This window comes from Chanodichthys erythropterus, chromosome 5 (assembly GCF_024489055.1).
Source record: "Chanodichthys erythropterus isolate Z2021 chromosome 5, ASM2448905v1, whole genome shotgun sequence".
In the NCBI taxonomy this organism is placed as follows: Eukaryota; Metazoa; Chordata; class Actinopteri; order Cypriniformes; family Xenocyprididae; genus Chanodichthys; species Chanodichthys erythropterus.
In genome coordinates, this window is record NC_090225.1 from 13,726,720 (window position 1) to 13,743,362 (window position 16,643).

Genomic DNA, 16,643 nt, shown 5'->3' on the forward strand with positions numbered 1-16,643 from the left:
TTTCAATGGTTCGCCACTAGGGGCCGTGACTTTGGCAGTTTGATACATGCTCCGAACCACTGATTCAAAACAAAACATTTGTAAAGCTGTGAAGTGGATTTTATGAAAAATACCTTAATTTGTGTTACAAAGATGAACGAAAGTCTGACGGGTGTGGAACGACATGAGGGTAATAAATGACAGAATTTTCATTTTTGGGTGAACTAACCCTTAAATTATTCACAAAAAGACCAGCAATATACACTAACGATCAAAAGTTTGAGACTGTTCTTTTCAAAGTGTCCTTAAAAAAGTATCAGTTTTCACAAAAAAATTAAGCCACACAACTGTTTTCAACATTGATAATAGCATATTTTCTTTAAAAAAAAAAACAAACAGCAATGAGGCTGAAAACTAACAACAAACTCTTTAATGAATATAAAAATGATGGAAAATTCTTAAAATATTTACAAAGACAGACAACACACATTCGAAAAACATTCGAATGACAAATCCAACAAAAAACAAACATCCCTTCATTAAAAAAAAAAAGGAGGCTCTTGCAGTAAGATCATGGAAACTACTGCATTTCAGTAAATACTCTACCAAGCTTCAACACTACACAATGGCACAGACACTCCAAAAAAGGGACAAAATAGTGCACTCTGAATTGAAGATTAACTAAATTTTTTTTTTTTTTTTTTTTTGCATTCATGAGAATTACAGAGGTCATATTATACAAGTAAATTATATAGAACTATGAAAAGGAAAGCTAGCAGTAAAAGTCTTTGGGCAAGAGAAGAGTGAAGGCAGGCAGATGTTTGCGTTTATGTCAGAATGCATATTGTGTTTTGGCTAATTCAAGTGTGAACACTTAATATTATGGATGAGTCGTATAATGGCAGTTCAGTTTTCAAATGAGAATACCTGTACAATTATCAAGTAAACATTATTTTGTGTGTAATGACTGATGCCTGTCAAAAAAACCTCTAGCTAACACATGGTACAATACATTTTATGAAGCCTTCAATGCCAGAGAAAAGGCACAACCTGATTTTTTTGTATAAAGTCATCAGGTAAGAATAGAAAAAAGGAGGTAAGTGTTGGCATCTCAAAGGCAATGTTGACATCAGTATTAGAAACCATTTCCATTAAACTCCAGTGACTCCTTAAGGTCTGCACAGGTCCAGTAAGAAATTATCAAATTCAAATGCGCGACAATCAGTTACAATGATCATTAACAGAATAGAAAAATAAGAGCATAAATGAGTAAAAATACAGGACACATACTGATGCACCTGTACGATGTAAGATAAGATCAGCTCCCTTCTCTTCTAGACTCGCTGGTATTTGATTTTTACACAACTGCATTCTCAATACGTTCTGTTTGCATGTGAGTCTGATCAGATCTTGATATATTTCTTCTGCATTCTTTGCAGTTAACATTAAACACAGATCTTCTGTCTGCATAAATATGAATAGTTACAAAAATAACTAAACTCAATGAACTAAGAAAAGATATATTTAACTGCCATTAAAACTGCTTTACAATTGTTCTTATCTAAGGAAAAACATGCTTCAAAAAGACATTGCTTTTTGTGCTTTTGAACTAATTTAAAAAAAAAAAACAAGTACATGCAAGATTTGAGTGTGTGTAAATGGACCATACTGATACATTTCAATAATTAAAGATTGGTTGAGTATAGACTGCTACTTCTCATTATTAGAATTACATTTCAGGTTAGTTTGTAGGTTACACCCTGTGGCCATTATGTATATCAAGCTTGGTTAATAGTGGTCCCAAGATTACAAAATGTTAATGGTGATCCTATTAAAAAAAACAAAAAACAGGAGTGGGCTGGAGGTAAACTTGAAGATAGAAGGCACACGTGTGACAGTATCCAAATGAACTTAGGCAGCTGTGTATTCAATATGTGGTCTTTAGAAATGCTGAAAAAGTGGTCCAGTGAATGGCCCAGAGTCCTCTTCTCCACAAATGTTCTTGACCTCCACAAAAAAAGATGCAGAAGAACAACTGGAGGTCCACATATTGTTCCATACATTGCCTTTTGCTTGCTTCCAGTTACATGAGCTCAGTAATAATTAAACTTGACTTTTTCAATGTCTCCAATCAGCGTCCTTGCCAAGAAGATTCCCACCATCTAATAGCAGTGACAAGACAACATTAGATTCAGATTCACTTCAAAACAGAGTAAAAAAAAAAAAAAAAAAAAAAAATCTATACATGCAGAGGGGTATTTCTTTTCAGGGCATAACATTTGTATTCATTCAGATGACACTCTGTTACTCTGTAAATAAGTGCTGATTTTAAGCGCGTCCAATACCTGTAGTAATGATATGACTATGAAGACTCCAGCCACAATATACAGATTGCGTGGAAGCCACTCCTCTAAAGCTATTATGCATCCTTTGACATAAATTGTGTTGGTCCATTTAGACTGAAACATAAAACAGTATGTGTTGTTTATTCACAAAATAAGTGACAGAAAATGACAGTAAAATGTATGCAATTAATTAAAAAGCATTTTATTACATCTACCTAACAGCAACTGTCCTGTGCCACACATTATAATATACAAGTGTCTGTATTCTGCTCTCCCAACTGCAATTTCTCACTGCCAATAGCGCACAAAAAGAGAATGATAACAAGAGGAGAGCAGAAGAACTGTTCACACGCCCCATTCGTGAAAATTTAATTTTCAAACTGACAGATAATGGTGCTGTCATCAGAATTGTAGCATAAAGACATTAGTTTCAGAAACTTTCTACTTTCTACTAATGAAATTTCTGTCATTAATTACTCATCCTCATGTCGTTCCAAACTCATAAGACCTTCGTTCATCATCGGAACACAAATTAAGATATTTTTGATGAAATCCGAGAGGTATTTTCTCTCTCATTAAAAGCAACATAATTTTCATCATTCAAGGTCCAGAAAAGTAGTAAAAACAGTCAACCTTAATTTTATGAAGCAACGAGAATACTTTTTGTGAGCAAAAACAAAACAAAAATAACTTTATTGAACAATATCTTCTCTTATGTCAGAACACCGACTCAGTATTGGCCGACGCTGTAACACGTGAGCAGCATGACGTAGCATTCTGACGTAGAACCTGGAAGCACTGGATGTAAACAGCTTAGCAGTAAAGCAGGGGAGAGAAGATATTGTTGAATAAAGTCATTATTTTTGTTTGTTTTTGCACACAAAATGTATTCTCGCCGCTTCATAACACTAAGGTTGAAGCACTGCAGTCACGTCGACTATTTTAACGATGTCTTTAGTACCTTACTGAACCTCGAATGACAATAATTATGTTGCTTTCTACGGGAGATTAAAAATAAAAAAAACTCTTGGATTTCATCAAAAATATCTCAATTTGGGTTCTGAAGATGAACTAAGGTCTTACGAGTTTGGAAAGACATGAGGGTGAGTAATTAACGACAGAATTTTCATTTTTGGGTGAACTAATCCTTTACAGCATTACTTTTGTCAACAATGGCAAAGAACGAAATGCCTTTAACCATTTAATATGCACTTACCGTTGTGCCACTTGATCTAACATCATATCCACACTGCGTGTTCACCACTGTATCCTGTAAAGAAGTCACAGGTTAAGTTAAATTCAATTAAATTAAATTTGTTACAAAATAAAAGAATGTCATGATGTTTAAATAATAGAGTAGTGAGTGTAGCAACCAAGTTGGCAGATTGGCTATATACACTAAGAAATGAAAAGATTCAAGTTTCAGTGGCTTGTGAAAGGGATATTTCACCCAGAAATGCTGTTCACTCCCATGTTGTTCCAAATCCACATGACTTTTTTTTGTTCCATGAAATCTGGAATAAAGTAATGAATTTCTCAAACAAAGACATATGGGTTTGGATTAACATGAGGTTAAACTATTGCTTGAAGCATTTCAAGGCCACAACAAGCAAAGGGAGTCTTCAATGTGCTTGGCCTTCGACTTGAAAGCACAATGGGTTCTTTTAAACTTTTTTTTTATGATATAAAAAAATTCTCTTTCTGTGGAGAGCTGCTGTGAAGCAGAGGGGAACCTACAGCAGGGTCGCTGATGCAGCAGGAAAAAGGCACTCCACATTTCTCTCTGCTGAGGTTACTCTGTGAGCAGTTAAAATACACATTCAGATTCCAGTCGTTGGGGTCTTTAGCACCACAGCAATGATTCTGTGAATAAAACAAAATGTACATTTAGGACGTTTTTAATCAAAACCTGTAACAGTCAAGGTGAATAAGCATGGCGATGAAATTTCCCATGGCAGGAAGAGACGGAAGAAAAAATACAAAAGAGGAAAAGGCCAGGGGAATATAACTTTAAAAAGAAGATAGGCAAGAGGTAGGACCTGCATTAATATCGGAGAAGCTTTCCAGTGCTGGAGAGAATTAAGGAGCGGGAAGGCCTAAAAATGGACACCAAGGTTGCTTTAGTTCTTCTCGATACGCGAGTAACGTTGGTTTTGCTGTGTTTCACAGAATTAAGATATGCTGTCTTTTGCTTAAATATACTCTTGTTAATTTTCATTATTTTCATTATTATTATTTTCATTACATTTATTACATTTATTATTATTATTATTATTTTCATTACATTTATTATTATTATTATTATTATTATTATTTTCATTACATTTATTATTATTATTGTTATTATTTTCATTACATTTATTATTATTATTGTTATTATTTTCATTACATTTATTATTATTATTGTTATTATTATTTTCATTACATTTATTATTATTATTATTATTATTGTTATTATTATTTTCATTACATTTATTATTATTATTATTATTATTATTGTTATTATTATTTTCATTACATTTATTATTATTATTATTATTGTTATTATTATTTTCATTACATTTATTATTATTATTATTATTGTTATTATTATTTTCATTACATTTATTATTATTATTGTTATTATTATTTTCATTACATTTATTATTATTATTGTTATTATTATTTTTATTACATTTATTTTTATTATTATTATTTTTATTATTATTATTTTTATTATTATTATTTTTATTATTATTATTTTTATTATTATTATTTTTATTATTATTATTTTTATTATTATTATTTTTATTATTATTATTTTTATTATTATTATTTTTATTATTATTATTTTTATTATTATTATTTTTATTATTATTATTTTTATTATTATTATTATTATTATTATTATTATTATTATTATTATTATTATTGGCCTGGAACATCTAAACCTCCTCCACCACCCATTTCAAGCATCAACTCCCAAAGTGTTCCAGAAAAGAGAGATAACACACTCCCAATATGTTTCTTGTCACATTGGTAATACTAGTTACTTGTACTATCGTGTTATCTAGGAAGCTGTTCATGAAAACAGTGTGTGGTTTTGCATTACAAAGCATTACATTTTGGGATGGAAAGGGATGACTTTGCCATCGAAGGAGTAGAGGAGCTAAATAACAATTAGACATTCAACCTGAATTATTATAGTAACAAAAATAGCTTTCACTTATTGATGACATCATACCCTCGGGCGGCAATAACAGCAGATTCCGCCATAGTCGTTGCCTGTGTTGCATAACGTGTATGTGAATGTAGGGGCGGAAGCATCAAGGGCGTGATCCTTTTGGTGAAGGGTGTGTTTGTTTTAGGTGATTTCAAATATCAACAGTGTTTACCAGAAATTGCCTACTGCACCTTTACCCAAAAATGAAATTTCTGTCATTTACTCACCCTCAATTTGTTCAGAATCTGCATGATGTTCTTTCTTCTGTTGAACATAAATGAAGATATTTTGAAGAATGTTGCTGGACCAAACAGTTGCTGGACCCCAATGACTTTCATAGTATGGAAGAAAAAAAAAATACTCTGGAAGTCAATGGGGTCCAGCAACTGTTTGGTTACCAACATTCTTCAAAATATCTTCTTTTGTGTTCAACAGAAAAAAAGATATTAATACAGGTTTGGATCAACTTGATGGTAAGTAAAAGGGTGAGCAAACAGGATTTTCATTTTTGGTTGAACTATCCCATTAAGTCATTTGCTGCATTATAATTCCCCAAATTATATGATCAAAAATAATGTAAAATGTATATATTTATTTGAGAAAACAGATAAAATTTAAAACCAAGACATGTGTTCAGTACTAGCACGAAAACTGATCAAAAAGTCATTAGTATCCATGACTTTTTCCATCATCGTTATGGTATTGTTCAGGTTAAATACTGCTTGTTAATTTAGCATTAATTAATTGAACAATAATTGGCGAAAATACACATAAGAGTGAACAGCGAAGCGTAAAGTTTGATTTAACGGTTTCACCTCTAATATGTATGTGGTGGTTCATGGTTGGCATGTTGAGTAAACAGAAAACTTGGTATTGGAGAATCGGTATACATTTAAAAACTCTCTCAGACTTACCAGCTTTTGGAGCGAGTCTATCAGATTCTGCAGGTCAATGTCTTCCCTGTAAGCCTTCACATTGGCCAAGAAAAAATCATTGATCCACTCCCTAACTTGGCCTTGGAACACAAATGCCAACACCGCAGCCGTAAGCTCCAGGAAGAAGATGAAGCCGATGACTCCAGAGAACTGAAAGAGAAAGTCAAGAAGTAAGGTGAAAATTCAAAGAGCAGCATTTGACAGTGTAAATAGAATTTGTGAATTTTTATGTCTGGGAAGTAATTACATCTAATATAATAAAGTTCCTATCTTGTACAGGTATGGCACTGCAAAACTCAGTATCACATTGAAAGGATGAGAACTTACAAATTTAAGGAGGCAGATGTTTTCCCGGAGTGCTCCGACACACCCAGCAAATCCCAAAACGAAAGTGACTGTGCCTACAACAAGCACTCCCCAAACTGGGTCAAAACCATGTAGACGCGTGACTTGTGTCAGATCTGATAAAACACCCTGTGGGCAAATCAAGGAATAAAAAAAAAAAAAAAAATGAGCCACTAAAACACTTTTACAGCAACATGAACTAAATTTTTCTGCAATTTAATGCACTCTACTATTCAAAAGTTTGAGGTCAATCTTTCAAGGTTAACAGTTTATCTTTACTGAGAGTAGTGTATGTAGTAAGTTATGTAGTTTAGGTCACTATGTTTGTTGGTAATATTAAATGACTAAGTAGAAACCATAGTGCAAGTAGAAAAAGATTTTTAAGGGTGTGTTCACACTTGGTAGATTTGGTTCGATTTAAGAGGTTATGAACTGCGTTCTTTTATTGTTTCATAATGTTTTCTGGGGTGCACTTATAATGTTAGTATGCTTTATACATCAAAAATCGTAATAATTAAAAAATTAAAGGCATTTTTCCTACCCTGATTTTAGCCCTCTTATTTGAAAGCTCTGTTTTAAGGGAAGTGTCTGCTGTGAGACTTCAGTGTAAACGCCCACTGCTGTGATTAGCTAACATCTTCGCAATATGAAATAGCCAAGTATTACTCTCTTGAAAACTTTTAGCATGCTTTTACTATTACAGCTCTCAAGGTTAATTAATCATGAAAAGATTTGATTATAGCATTACATTTAGATCTATGGCATTATTTTTAGATTGAGGCATAAAAGGTTGCAGTGATGAATATTGTAGCCGATCACAGACATGTTGAGCGCATGAAAGCAATGATCTCGTCATTGCAACTTAATTTCTGCAAACTAACAAATGCTTTCATCAAAACTAATAGTGCAAACCCATGTAAACTTGTGCTGCTTGATTGACAGCTCCAGCAATTGTAGGTAAGCGTTCTTTGATCGCTTTCTATAAAATTTAATCATTGTTTAAATAAAACAACGTGAAGTTGACCGTTTAATCACTGGTTTGATTTACTGACACAGAGAAATATTATCTGATGGTACATGAATCATTATTATCAGATCAGGCACTAGAATGAACAGTTACTTACACGTTGTTGCAGTACTGTCGAGTCCATATCGTAAAAGTCTTTTTGCAAAGCCTGCGCCGAAATGCGATTGATTTACCAAAGAATCCACAGTGAAATGTACCAAATACAAATTAATAAATCTCAACTGAGACATTCACATTGTTGAAAATAAATAACCATAATCCTAGCATTAGGATCCTTTGAAAGGTTATTTTTAGTTCTGTATCGCTCTTTTCTCCTCATCTCACTAACACGCCAGTGGGCGGGGCTAATGTTGCAATGATGAAGTAGGCGTTGATTTCTTCTGCGGAGGCAGCATTGCACCTCATAGATAGGCACATTCCAGGATCAGTCATTCACTGGGTCTGGTGTCAATAAATTTTATCCAATAAAGTTTTAGTTTCTAAAACTTACAGGATATTCTTATAGTACAATAACCTCATTTATTAAAAGATCAAGGAAAAGTTGATTTCTCAATTCATGACCCATTTAAAACAAACTCTGATGCAATTGTTCTATTAGTGCGGTTTATTTTAATAAACCGAACACTGGTACCCCTGAAAAGATGACAGTGAAAGTTCGCTTTCGAAAGAACTTGTGTGCGGTTCGACTGAAATATGAATGCACCACGGACCAAAGACAGGTAAACGTACCAAAAACAGGACATAAGGTCACAAGATGCAATCCTAAATTTTATTTTTTAAATCTTTAGGTTCAATGTTAAAAATGACAGTGTGAAGGTGTAAATGTATCTTTTTTTCTTTTTTTTGGTCCAGACCAAAAGAACCAAGAGAACCAAACTGCAAGTGTGAACAAATCTTTAGTTAAAGGAAATTTCACAGACACAGATGTCAACTTACTTTTTCACTCCACGCCCAGAAGCCAATTGCAATGAATGCTGTTCCAGCTAACTGAAAAGCAGAAGAGGTTTAGGAAACAGTAAGACATGTTGCATCAGAATAGTCAAGTTCAGACAAAAACCTATAACGACAGAGTGTGTGGCTATAACATATGATGCATTAGTCACTAAATGTGACTAAAGTCTAGAACACCAAGCAACTAGACAACAGTAATTCTACTAAAAAAAAAAAAAGCTTAAATACATGGTTCAAAAGTTTGGGATGAGCAAGATTTTTTTTATGTTTAAAAAAAAATAAAAAAAAATAAAAAATAAAATCACTCATACTCACCAAGGCTACATTTATTTGATCAAAAATACAGTAAAAATAGGAATGTTGTGGAAAACTATTTTCTATTTTAAAATATTTTATAATGTTAAAAGCTAAATTTTCAGCATTCAGCAAAATTTCAGTGTCACATGATCTTTCAGAAATCATACTAATATGCTCATTTGGTGAAAACAGTTGTGCTACGTAGCATACTTGTGGAATTTTTTTTAAATCATTCTTTGACAAATATAACATTCAAAAGAATAGTGCTTATTTGAAATAGATTTTCTAAATGTCTACTGTAACTTTTGATCAAATTAATGTGTCCTCTTTAATAAATATTAACTTTTAAAACAAACAAACAAAAATCTTACTGACCCCAAACTTTTGAACAGTAGTGTATAAAATAACATGCTAAAGTACAAATCTTTCAACTTTATTTAAAAGTATGCACAATAAAGTGTTACATGTATAATTCATATCTAAAACAGGGTATGAAATATTTAAAACAGTGTGTAATAACAACAAATCTTGTTTTCTCAGGAGGCATTTCAATATTGAAAACAGGAAAACAGGCTAGAAGCTGTTATCTGTTATGAGCTCTACAACTCCTCCCATACTTCCTCTTTCAGGACACCAAAAACTATTGCAACAGTATGTCGAAGTAAATCTGTTTCCTGTTGACGTCAATATGGAAACCTGACGTCAGTTAGGCTGACATTTTCTCTTGATATGTAAAGGTTCGGCTGTGGGTGTTAACTTGCTGTGAAAGCCCAGCGAGTAATGAAAATACAGTCAGAAAGTATGAAACATCGGTGCACACAGTGTGAAACTAAGTGGAACAAATAAACATGAAATGACAGGCTAGTCAGCGGATCATGTTATCTGAGCAAGTGGTATAAAAGATAGGCAGGGCAGACACCGTACTGGACATTATCTAATGTCAAACTGGAAGGGTGGGCATTTATACATGATTTGCAGATGAGGGCATGTTTGTGTGAGATTATGCATGCATTTACTGAAACAAAACATTTGTCATCAACTTACCCAAAAGATAATGTTGTAGCTGAACATGAGGTATTTGTAGCAACAGCTGACCTCTGCATTTTCATATCTGTAATAGTGCATCTTCTTCTGTAGAACAAAAGAAAAGGATATTTGAGATAGAGAGATCTTTACATTGTTAACTTCAAAATGTGCACTAACAGAAGTTCATATGAAATGCATGTGGATGCAGAGAAGTGTTAAAGATAATGCTGATCTGATAAATTCACCCAAATGACATCACATCCTCAGGATTAATCAATTGCAAAAGAGTTCAATTAAAAATTTCAAGCAGCTGCCGGTAATACAGAGGGAAGTCTGTAGTGTACTTCCAGTCATGACAGTAATGACAAATTTCCAAATGAGTGAATTTACAGAAAGGAAAAAAAAAAAAAAAAAAAAAACTTCCCTAAAAGTTCTTAAAGGTTTTTAGGCAAGCAGACCATTTTGACTTAAATGGGTTTTTAACTAAATATTGTTAAAAATAAGATTGACTTTTAATTCCAGTAATATTTAACATACTTTACCTTCTTGTAGACCCCAAATTGGAGTTCACAAACCATGAATCGAGGAATGCAAAAATTTAAATGATTGAATATTAATCTTTTTAAAAGAATAATCTGAGGGGTATGTAAAGCTAATATTTTAGTTCAAATGATTCTGCGAACCATTTAAAAAAAGCTGGATACAAATCTCGGGTTAAAGTTTTATGTTCATAACTCCTATTTGCATCACCTGCCAAGTGGTACCAAGAGCTGCGAACAGATCATTGGAAAACCACTGAAGATATTTCAGCAATAATTCCGTGTAGTTTGTGTTTTCTTTTGATGATCACATCAGATGTGACCACAGAATATTTTAGTGCTGCAGAGACTACTCATAAGGGAATATATCCGTCCAGTAATCAGACATAGTTAGCGATTACACACACAACACAAGATGGCTCACAAGCACTACTTCTTCCTACTAGTTAGCTTAACGGCTAACTGATTAGCAAAGTTGTCAGTTCACTTAAAACCTACTGCCAAGGCAACCATCGGTCTTCCACAACAGTTAATGTTCCCGTTTAGGAGATTTTGCAAAAGTTAATGAAGGGAACACCGTCACTACAATAATTCTATAATAGTGGTTTCGTTTCTGGGGTAAACAAGACCAATGCTAAGAGCTAGATATCAACATAGCTAGCCAACTTTATCACCTCGCGAATTGTCAAAACATACTATTTGCTCACAATTACCTAATGAATACATAGATAATATACCAATACATAAAATCTTTACAACGACTAGTTAAAAATGCAACCACAGTTTAACTGTTTTGCTTTACTTGGAAGAAGAGTGCGCGAGCGCGCTGTGTGTTGATCGCAAAGCTCGAAAACTCACTTTTAACGTATTTACAATTCAAACGCACAAAGCACAGCGATTTTTACAAAAGTAATTGTTAAGAAATATAAAATAAATAAGCAGTTACAATCCTAAAAACGCTCACCTCTTTGTTTATGTCACACAACGCCTCCGTCTGGTACTTATAGTTTGAAGAAAGAAAAAACTAACTCTACTAACCCACCCCACATGAATGAGTGACTTTGTGATTGAGTGTGGGAAAGACACGCCCGAGTAATGATCACTCAAAACACTACCAAATCTGTTTCACGATTATTTACTAGGCATCCGCTTATCTCAATTTATTAGATATGCAAATCAAATACTGAGTATTGAAGCGACGTTAAAAACACGAACAGTATAAATATCTAGTAGTTTTATCCCTTATTTTTAATATTTTTAAATTTAATTTCTATTGTTTAATATGAATATGAATAATAACCCATTATAATAATAATATATTTATACACACACACACACACACACACACACACACACACATACATACATACATACATATATATATATATATATATATATATATATATATATATATATATATATATATATATATATATTACATTGACATTTCTTTTTTACACGTTTCTTTTTTATTTTTTATAGTATTTATACTGTTTAAACAATAAATTATTATAAATGTGTAATATAATTAAGGTTCAGGCAAATTCTGCCACATCCTCTACTGTGCTATAAATTTTGTAAACAGGAAGAGACATTCTTGTTAAAGGATTAGTTCGCTTTCAAATTAAAATTTCCTGATAACTGACTCACCCCCATGTCATTCAAGATGTCCATGTCTTTCTTTCTTCAGTCGAAAAGAAATTAAGGTTTTTGATGAAAACATTCCAGAATTTTTCTCCATATAGTGGACTTCAATGGCCTCCAAACAGTTGAAGGTCAAAATTACAGTTTCAGTGCAGCTTCAAAGCATTAAACATGATCCCATAGGCTACAAGAAAGAAGGGTCTTATCTAGCAAAACTATCACTTATTTTCTAAAAAAAATAAATAAAAAATTTATACATTTTAACCATAAATGCTCATCTTGAACTAGCTCTTTTCTTCTCTATTTGAATTCCATCAATGTAGACGCTGCTAATTGTATTACTGCCCTCCACAGGTCAACGTTTGAACTATATACAATATGCTAGTGCAAGTATATAACAATTAGTTCAAACTTTGACCTGTGGAGGGCAGTAATACACTTAGCAGTGTCTACATTGCTGGAATTCAAAGAAGAATCATTTTTATTTTTTTTTATTTTTTTTTAGAAAATGACAGATGGTTTCTCTAGATAAGACTCTTATTCCTTGTCTGGGATCATGTAGAGCTCTTTGAAGCTGCACTGAAACTGACATCTGGACCGTTAGGGTTCCATTGAAGTCCACTATATGGAGAAAAATCCTGTAATGTTTTCATCAAAAACCTTAATTTCTTTTCGACTGAAGAAAGAAAGACATGAACATCTTGAATGACATGGGGTTGAGTGAATTATCAGGAAATTTTAATTTGAAAATGAACTAATCCTTTAAAGGGTTTGCTAGGGCTCCTCCTCCCTCCCTCCCTCTCTCTCTCTCTCTCTCATTCACTCACACTCTATCATGTTTTATCTACTTCCATAAAATACACACCTCTTTGTTATATAATAGCCTACATGCAATGAGCATGTATGAGTCACTGCCATAAGCATGTATGTGGCAGCAGTATGAGCCACATCCAATGCAGTTTCATCCAGGAGGAACAGAATAACCAGAAGCACCACTTCCTTCTTGTGTTTTGTTTTGAAGTGTTGTTTGAAGAAAATGTTATGGGAAAATGCCAGACATCCCCAAAATCAAACATCCTGCTGTATTGTGCTTTGTGAGATCAGTACATATTTAAATGGGTTGACACTGCAGATGTCGACCAATGGCAGATACTGTATATAGTGTTGGTCGGGTCATGTTCACTCACTGTTTGTCTGTTAGACATTTGCGGAATGTCTAAGAGGTGACATACTGTAATCTGGTGGTTGTTCGTGTCTACTGGTGCAGTGTGAACTTGTATTAAAAGGTTACTAAGGGTTTGATGAATGTACACACACACACACATAAACACAAAGTATATGCAACAGCATGTAAAATTCCATATTTGCATCCATACCAGCGTAGATGGTGTATGTAAAGTTACGGATACTTGTGGTCAGTTATCAGAGTTGCAATGCTTGTTGACCAGGCTTTTGGGAAATACTTCTACTGTCCAAAAACTCCATCTGGCCTTCAGCCGATTGCACTGTGACTTATTTTGTTCTCAGAGAGACATGAATGTTTATAAAGAAGGGAGTAGAAACATGAATTCCTATGGGAAGAGAACATGTTGTTGTTATTAGTAGGTGGGAAAAGAACGTGGAGACATCTCCAACAGATAAAGGAGACAGAGAGTTTCAGTTACCACCAGGGAACCATGAATTGGCATATCAAATGCATTTCATCATACTCCTGCAATACAGATGTGAAACCATGGAGATTACCATGCACCTTGTCAACTTAATAGGGCCCAAGCCCTGAAAGGGAAAAAAAAAAAAGATCTTTCGGTCACTTTTCCGGGCACAAGTTGTCATTGGAGGGTTGTGGGGTGGGGGTGGGGGTGGGGCTCTGTGGAAGACCCTTTTATATGGTTGTATTTGAGGGGCTCTGTAGCGCCCTGTGAAACTGTGAATTGCCTTTCCGTACCAGCAGGTGGCAGTAGCTGAACAGCCAATCAGAATGATCAAATGGCCCGACGGACCAACAAGCTCGGACGCCGATTCAACATTTCGAATCGGCCAAAAAAAAGCCGATGAGGACCAACTTCAGCCGACGGTGTGGAACACACTGAGAAAACTTAGTCGGCCGACGAACAAAAACTGCCCGATGTCCAACCGTCGGCTTGGTGTGTTCCTGCCTTAAGTGATACACCAGTCCAACAGGAAGTTGGCTATTATGGGTTGTTTGAAAAACGCATGCTCTGGAATTTGATATACTTCTCCTAAGGGATTCATCCAATCACAACCAAACTCAGTCAGCATGAAGTCAAGACATTAAGAATACTAAATTTAAAGTCACCAAATTCAGTACATATGTCATTCTCATCGAGTTGGACAACTTTCTAAATTACAATCATCAGCTTTGACCAACATGACATCAGCTATTTTGGTTTGAATGTTGATTTTTCAAAAAAAATCATGTTCTTCTTAACTACTTCACATAGGGGATTCTTACGATTCACACCAAACTTTCTGAACATGATGCCAAGACATTTACAAAGCTACATTGCGAACAGATATTGGCAGTGGTGTAATTTAACAAAGTAATAATACTTTGTTGTAGTACTTAAGTATTTTTTGGGAGAATCTGTACTTTACTTGAGTGTTTATATTTCTGTCAACTTTTACTTTTACTCTACTACATTTCCTAAATAAAATGTATACTTTTACTCCGATACATTTTCCCAAATTTCATTTTCTTCAAAATAAAGTAGGAGGAACACAGACTGCAAGCAAGCATGTGCAATCAAGTGCTCGCACAACTGCGGTTGATTTCATTTTCTGGGTTGCGTCCATTGCTGAGAAGAGTGCGCTGTCATTATACAGTACGAGAGCGGCCTCTAGTCAAGAGGCAAAATAAAAACTATCACTGATGCCTCATAGAGTTTGTTTTGACACGTGAAGTGAGGCTGTGCGCTGCACAGAGCGGGACACTTCAAAAACGGATTTAAAACATAGACTACAAAACAGTATGTTATACAGTGTACACTACAGTACATGTTTTCATATCATTATAAAGTACTTAGTTTGTTGAGCAGATGCTGCATTAGTGGAGAACAGTAGTATGTTTGCCGTCGAGGCTGAGAGGATGCTTACAGTAGCAGTACATCAAGCGGTTAAAACAATGTGACAAAAACACCAACTGTTTAATGTCACGACTGTTCGTTATCCAGCGAAGTTGCATATTTAAACTGTATTCTCATCATGCAGCAACAGAAACATATCAAATCAGGAATGTATTCGATTTCAGTTCTTTTATCGGCACTGTAACACATATTTTGATTAGATAATCATCAAGTTATCTAGAGGCAAATAATGTGTGATAGTATACATATAATAGACCAATGCTGTGCCTTTGTATGTAAAGATGGTAATTTTTAAGCATGACTGTTTGGATTTATATGAAATGGTAACACTTTACAATAAGTGTCCATTTGTAACGTTAAATAAGGTTAATAAAAGTATTGTTCATTGTTAATTTCAACATTTACATTTTAACATTTTAAAGTTGTCTCTTACATTAGCTATAATGCACTATGAATTAACATGAACGATCAATGTATAATTAATATATTAGTATTTTTTATATTTAAAAATTACAATAAACATTTAGCCATTTTTTAATTCAAAGAAACAAATGTAAGAAAGAGTTAAAACTGATCTTGCTGCTCATACTGTGTGTAGATCAATTTTTTATATTTTTTTGCTCCTTTTGTATTTTACATTTACTTGTACTTTTACTTTCAATACTTACAGGTGCTGGTCATATAATTAGAATATCGTGAAAAAGTTCATTTTTTTATTGTAAATTATTTTTAAAAATGAAACTTTCATTTATACTAGATTCCCTACATGTAAAGTAAAACATTTCAATTTTTTTTTTTTTAATTTGTCGATTAGAGTGTACAGCTCATGAAAGTCCAAAATCCAGTATCTCAAAATATTAGAATATTTACATTTGAGTTTCATTAAATGACCATCCCTACAGTATAAATTCCGGGTATCTCTTGTTCTTTGAAACCACACTAATGGGGAAGAATTTTGACTTGGCAATGGTCCAGGAGACAATCATTGACACCCTCCACAAAGAGAGTAAGTCACAGAAGGTCATTACTGAATTGGGTGACTGTTTACAGAGTGATGTATCAAAGCATATTAAATGCAAAGTTGACTAGAAGGAAGAAATTGGGTAGGCAAAGGTGCACAAGCAACAGGGATGACCACAAGCTTGAGAATACTGTCAAGTAAAGCCGATTTAAACACATGGGAAAGCTTCACAATGAGTCGAATGAAGCCAGAGTCAGCACATCAAGAGTCACCACACTCAGACATCTT

General features: G+C 33.8%; 1 protein-coding gene across 1 annotated transcript; it reads right to left on the minus strand.

The window, feature by feature from the left end:
- Positions 1-649: 649 nt before the first annotated feature.
- On the minus strand, positions 650-11,762 carry tspan14 (tetraspanin 14). Its single transcript, XM_067386121.1, has 9 exons — positions 11,611-11,762; positions 10,126-10,212; positions 8,770-8,820; positions 6,789-6,935; positions 6,441-6,611; positions 4,062-4,187; positions 3,541-3,594; positions 2,325-2,438; positions 650-2,141 (listed from the first exon to the last, which is right to left on the minus strand). Exons 2-9 carry the CDS (start codon positions 10,204-10,206, stop codon positions 2,073-2,075), a joined length of 813 nt encoding a protein of 270 aa, XP_067242222.1. The 5' UTR covers positions 10,207-10,212; positions 11,611-11,762; the 3' UTR covers positions 650-2,072.
- Positions 11,763-16,643: the final 4,881 nt, after the last annotated feature.

What these genes read in the sequence shown, in the direction of transcription:
- tspan14 (XM_067386121.1), bottom strand. Translation starts at nt 10,206, where the DNA reads ATGCACTATTACAGATATGAAAATGCAGAGGTCAGCTGTTGCTACAAA. An exon ending in ACATCTGCCTCCTTAAATTT is followed by an intron (nt 6,612 to 6,788) that starts GTAAGTTCTCAT and finishes TTTCTCTTTCAG; the next exon opens with TTCTCTGGAGTCATCGGCTT. An exon ending in GCTGCATCAGCGACCCTGCT is followed by an intron (nt 3,595 to 4,061) that starts GTAGGTTCCCCT and finishes ACTTCTTTACAG; the next exon opens with GATACAGTGGTGAACACGCA.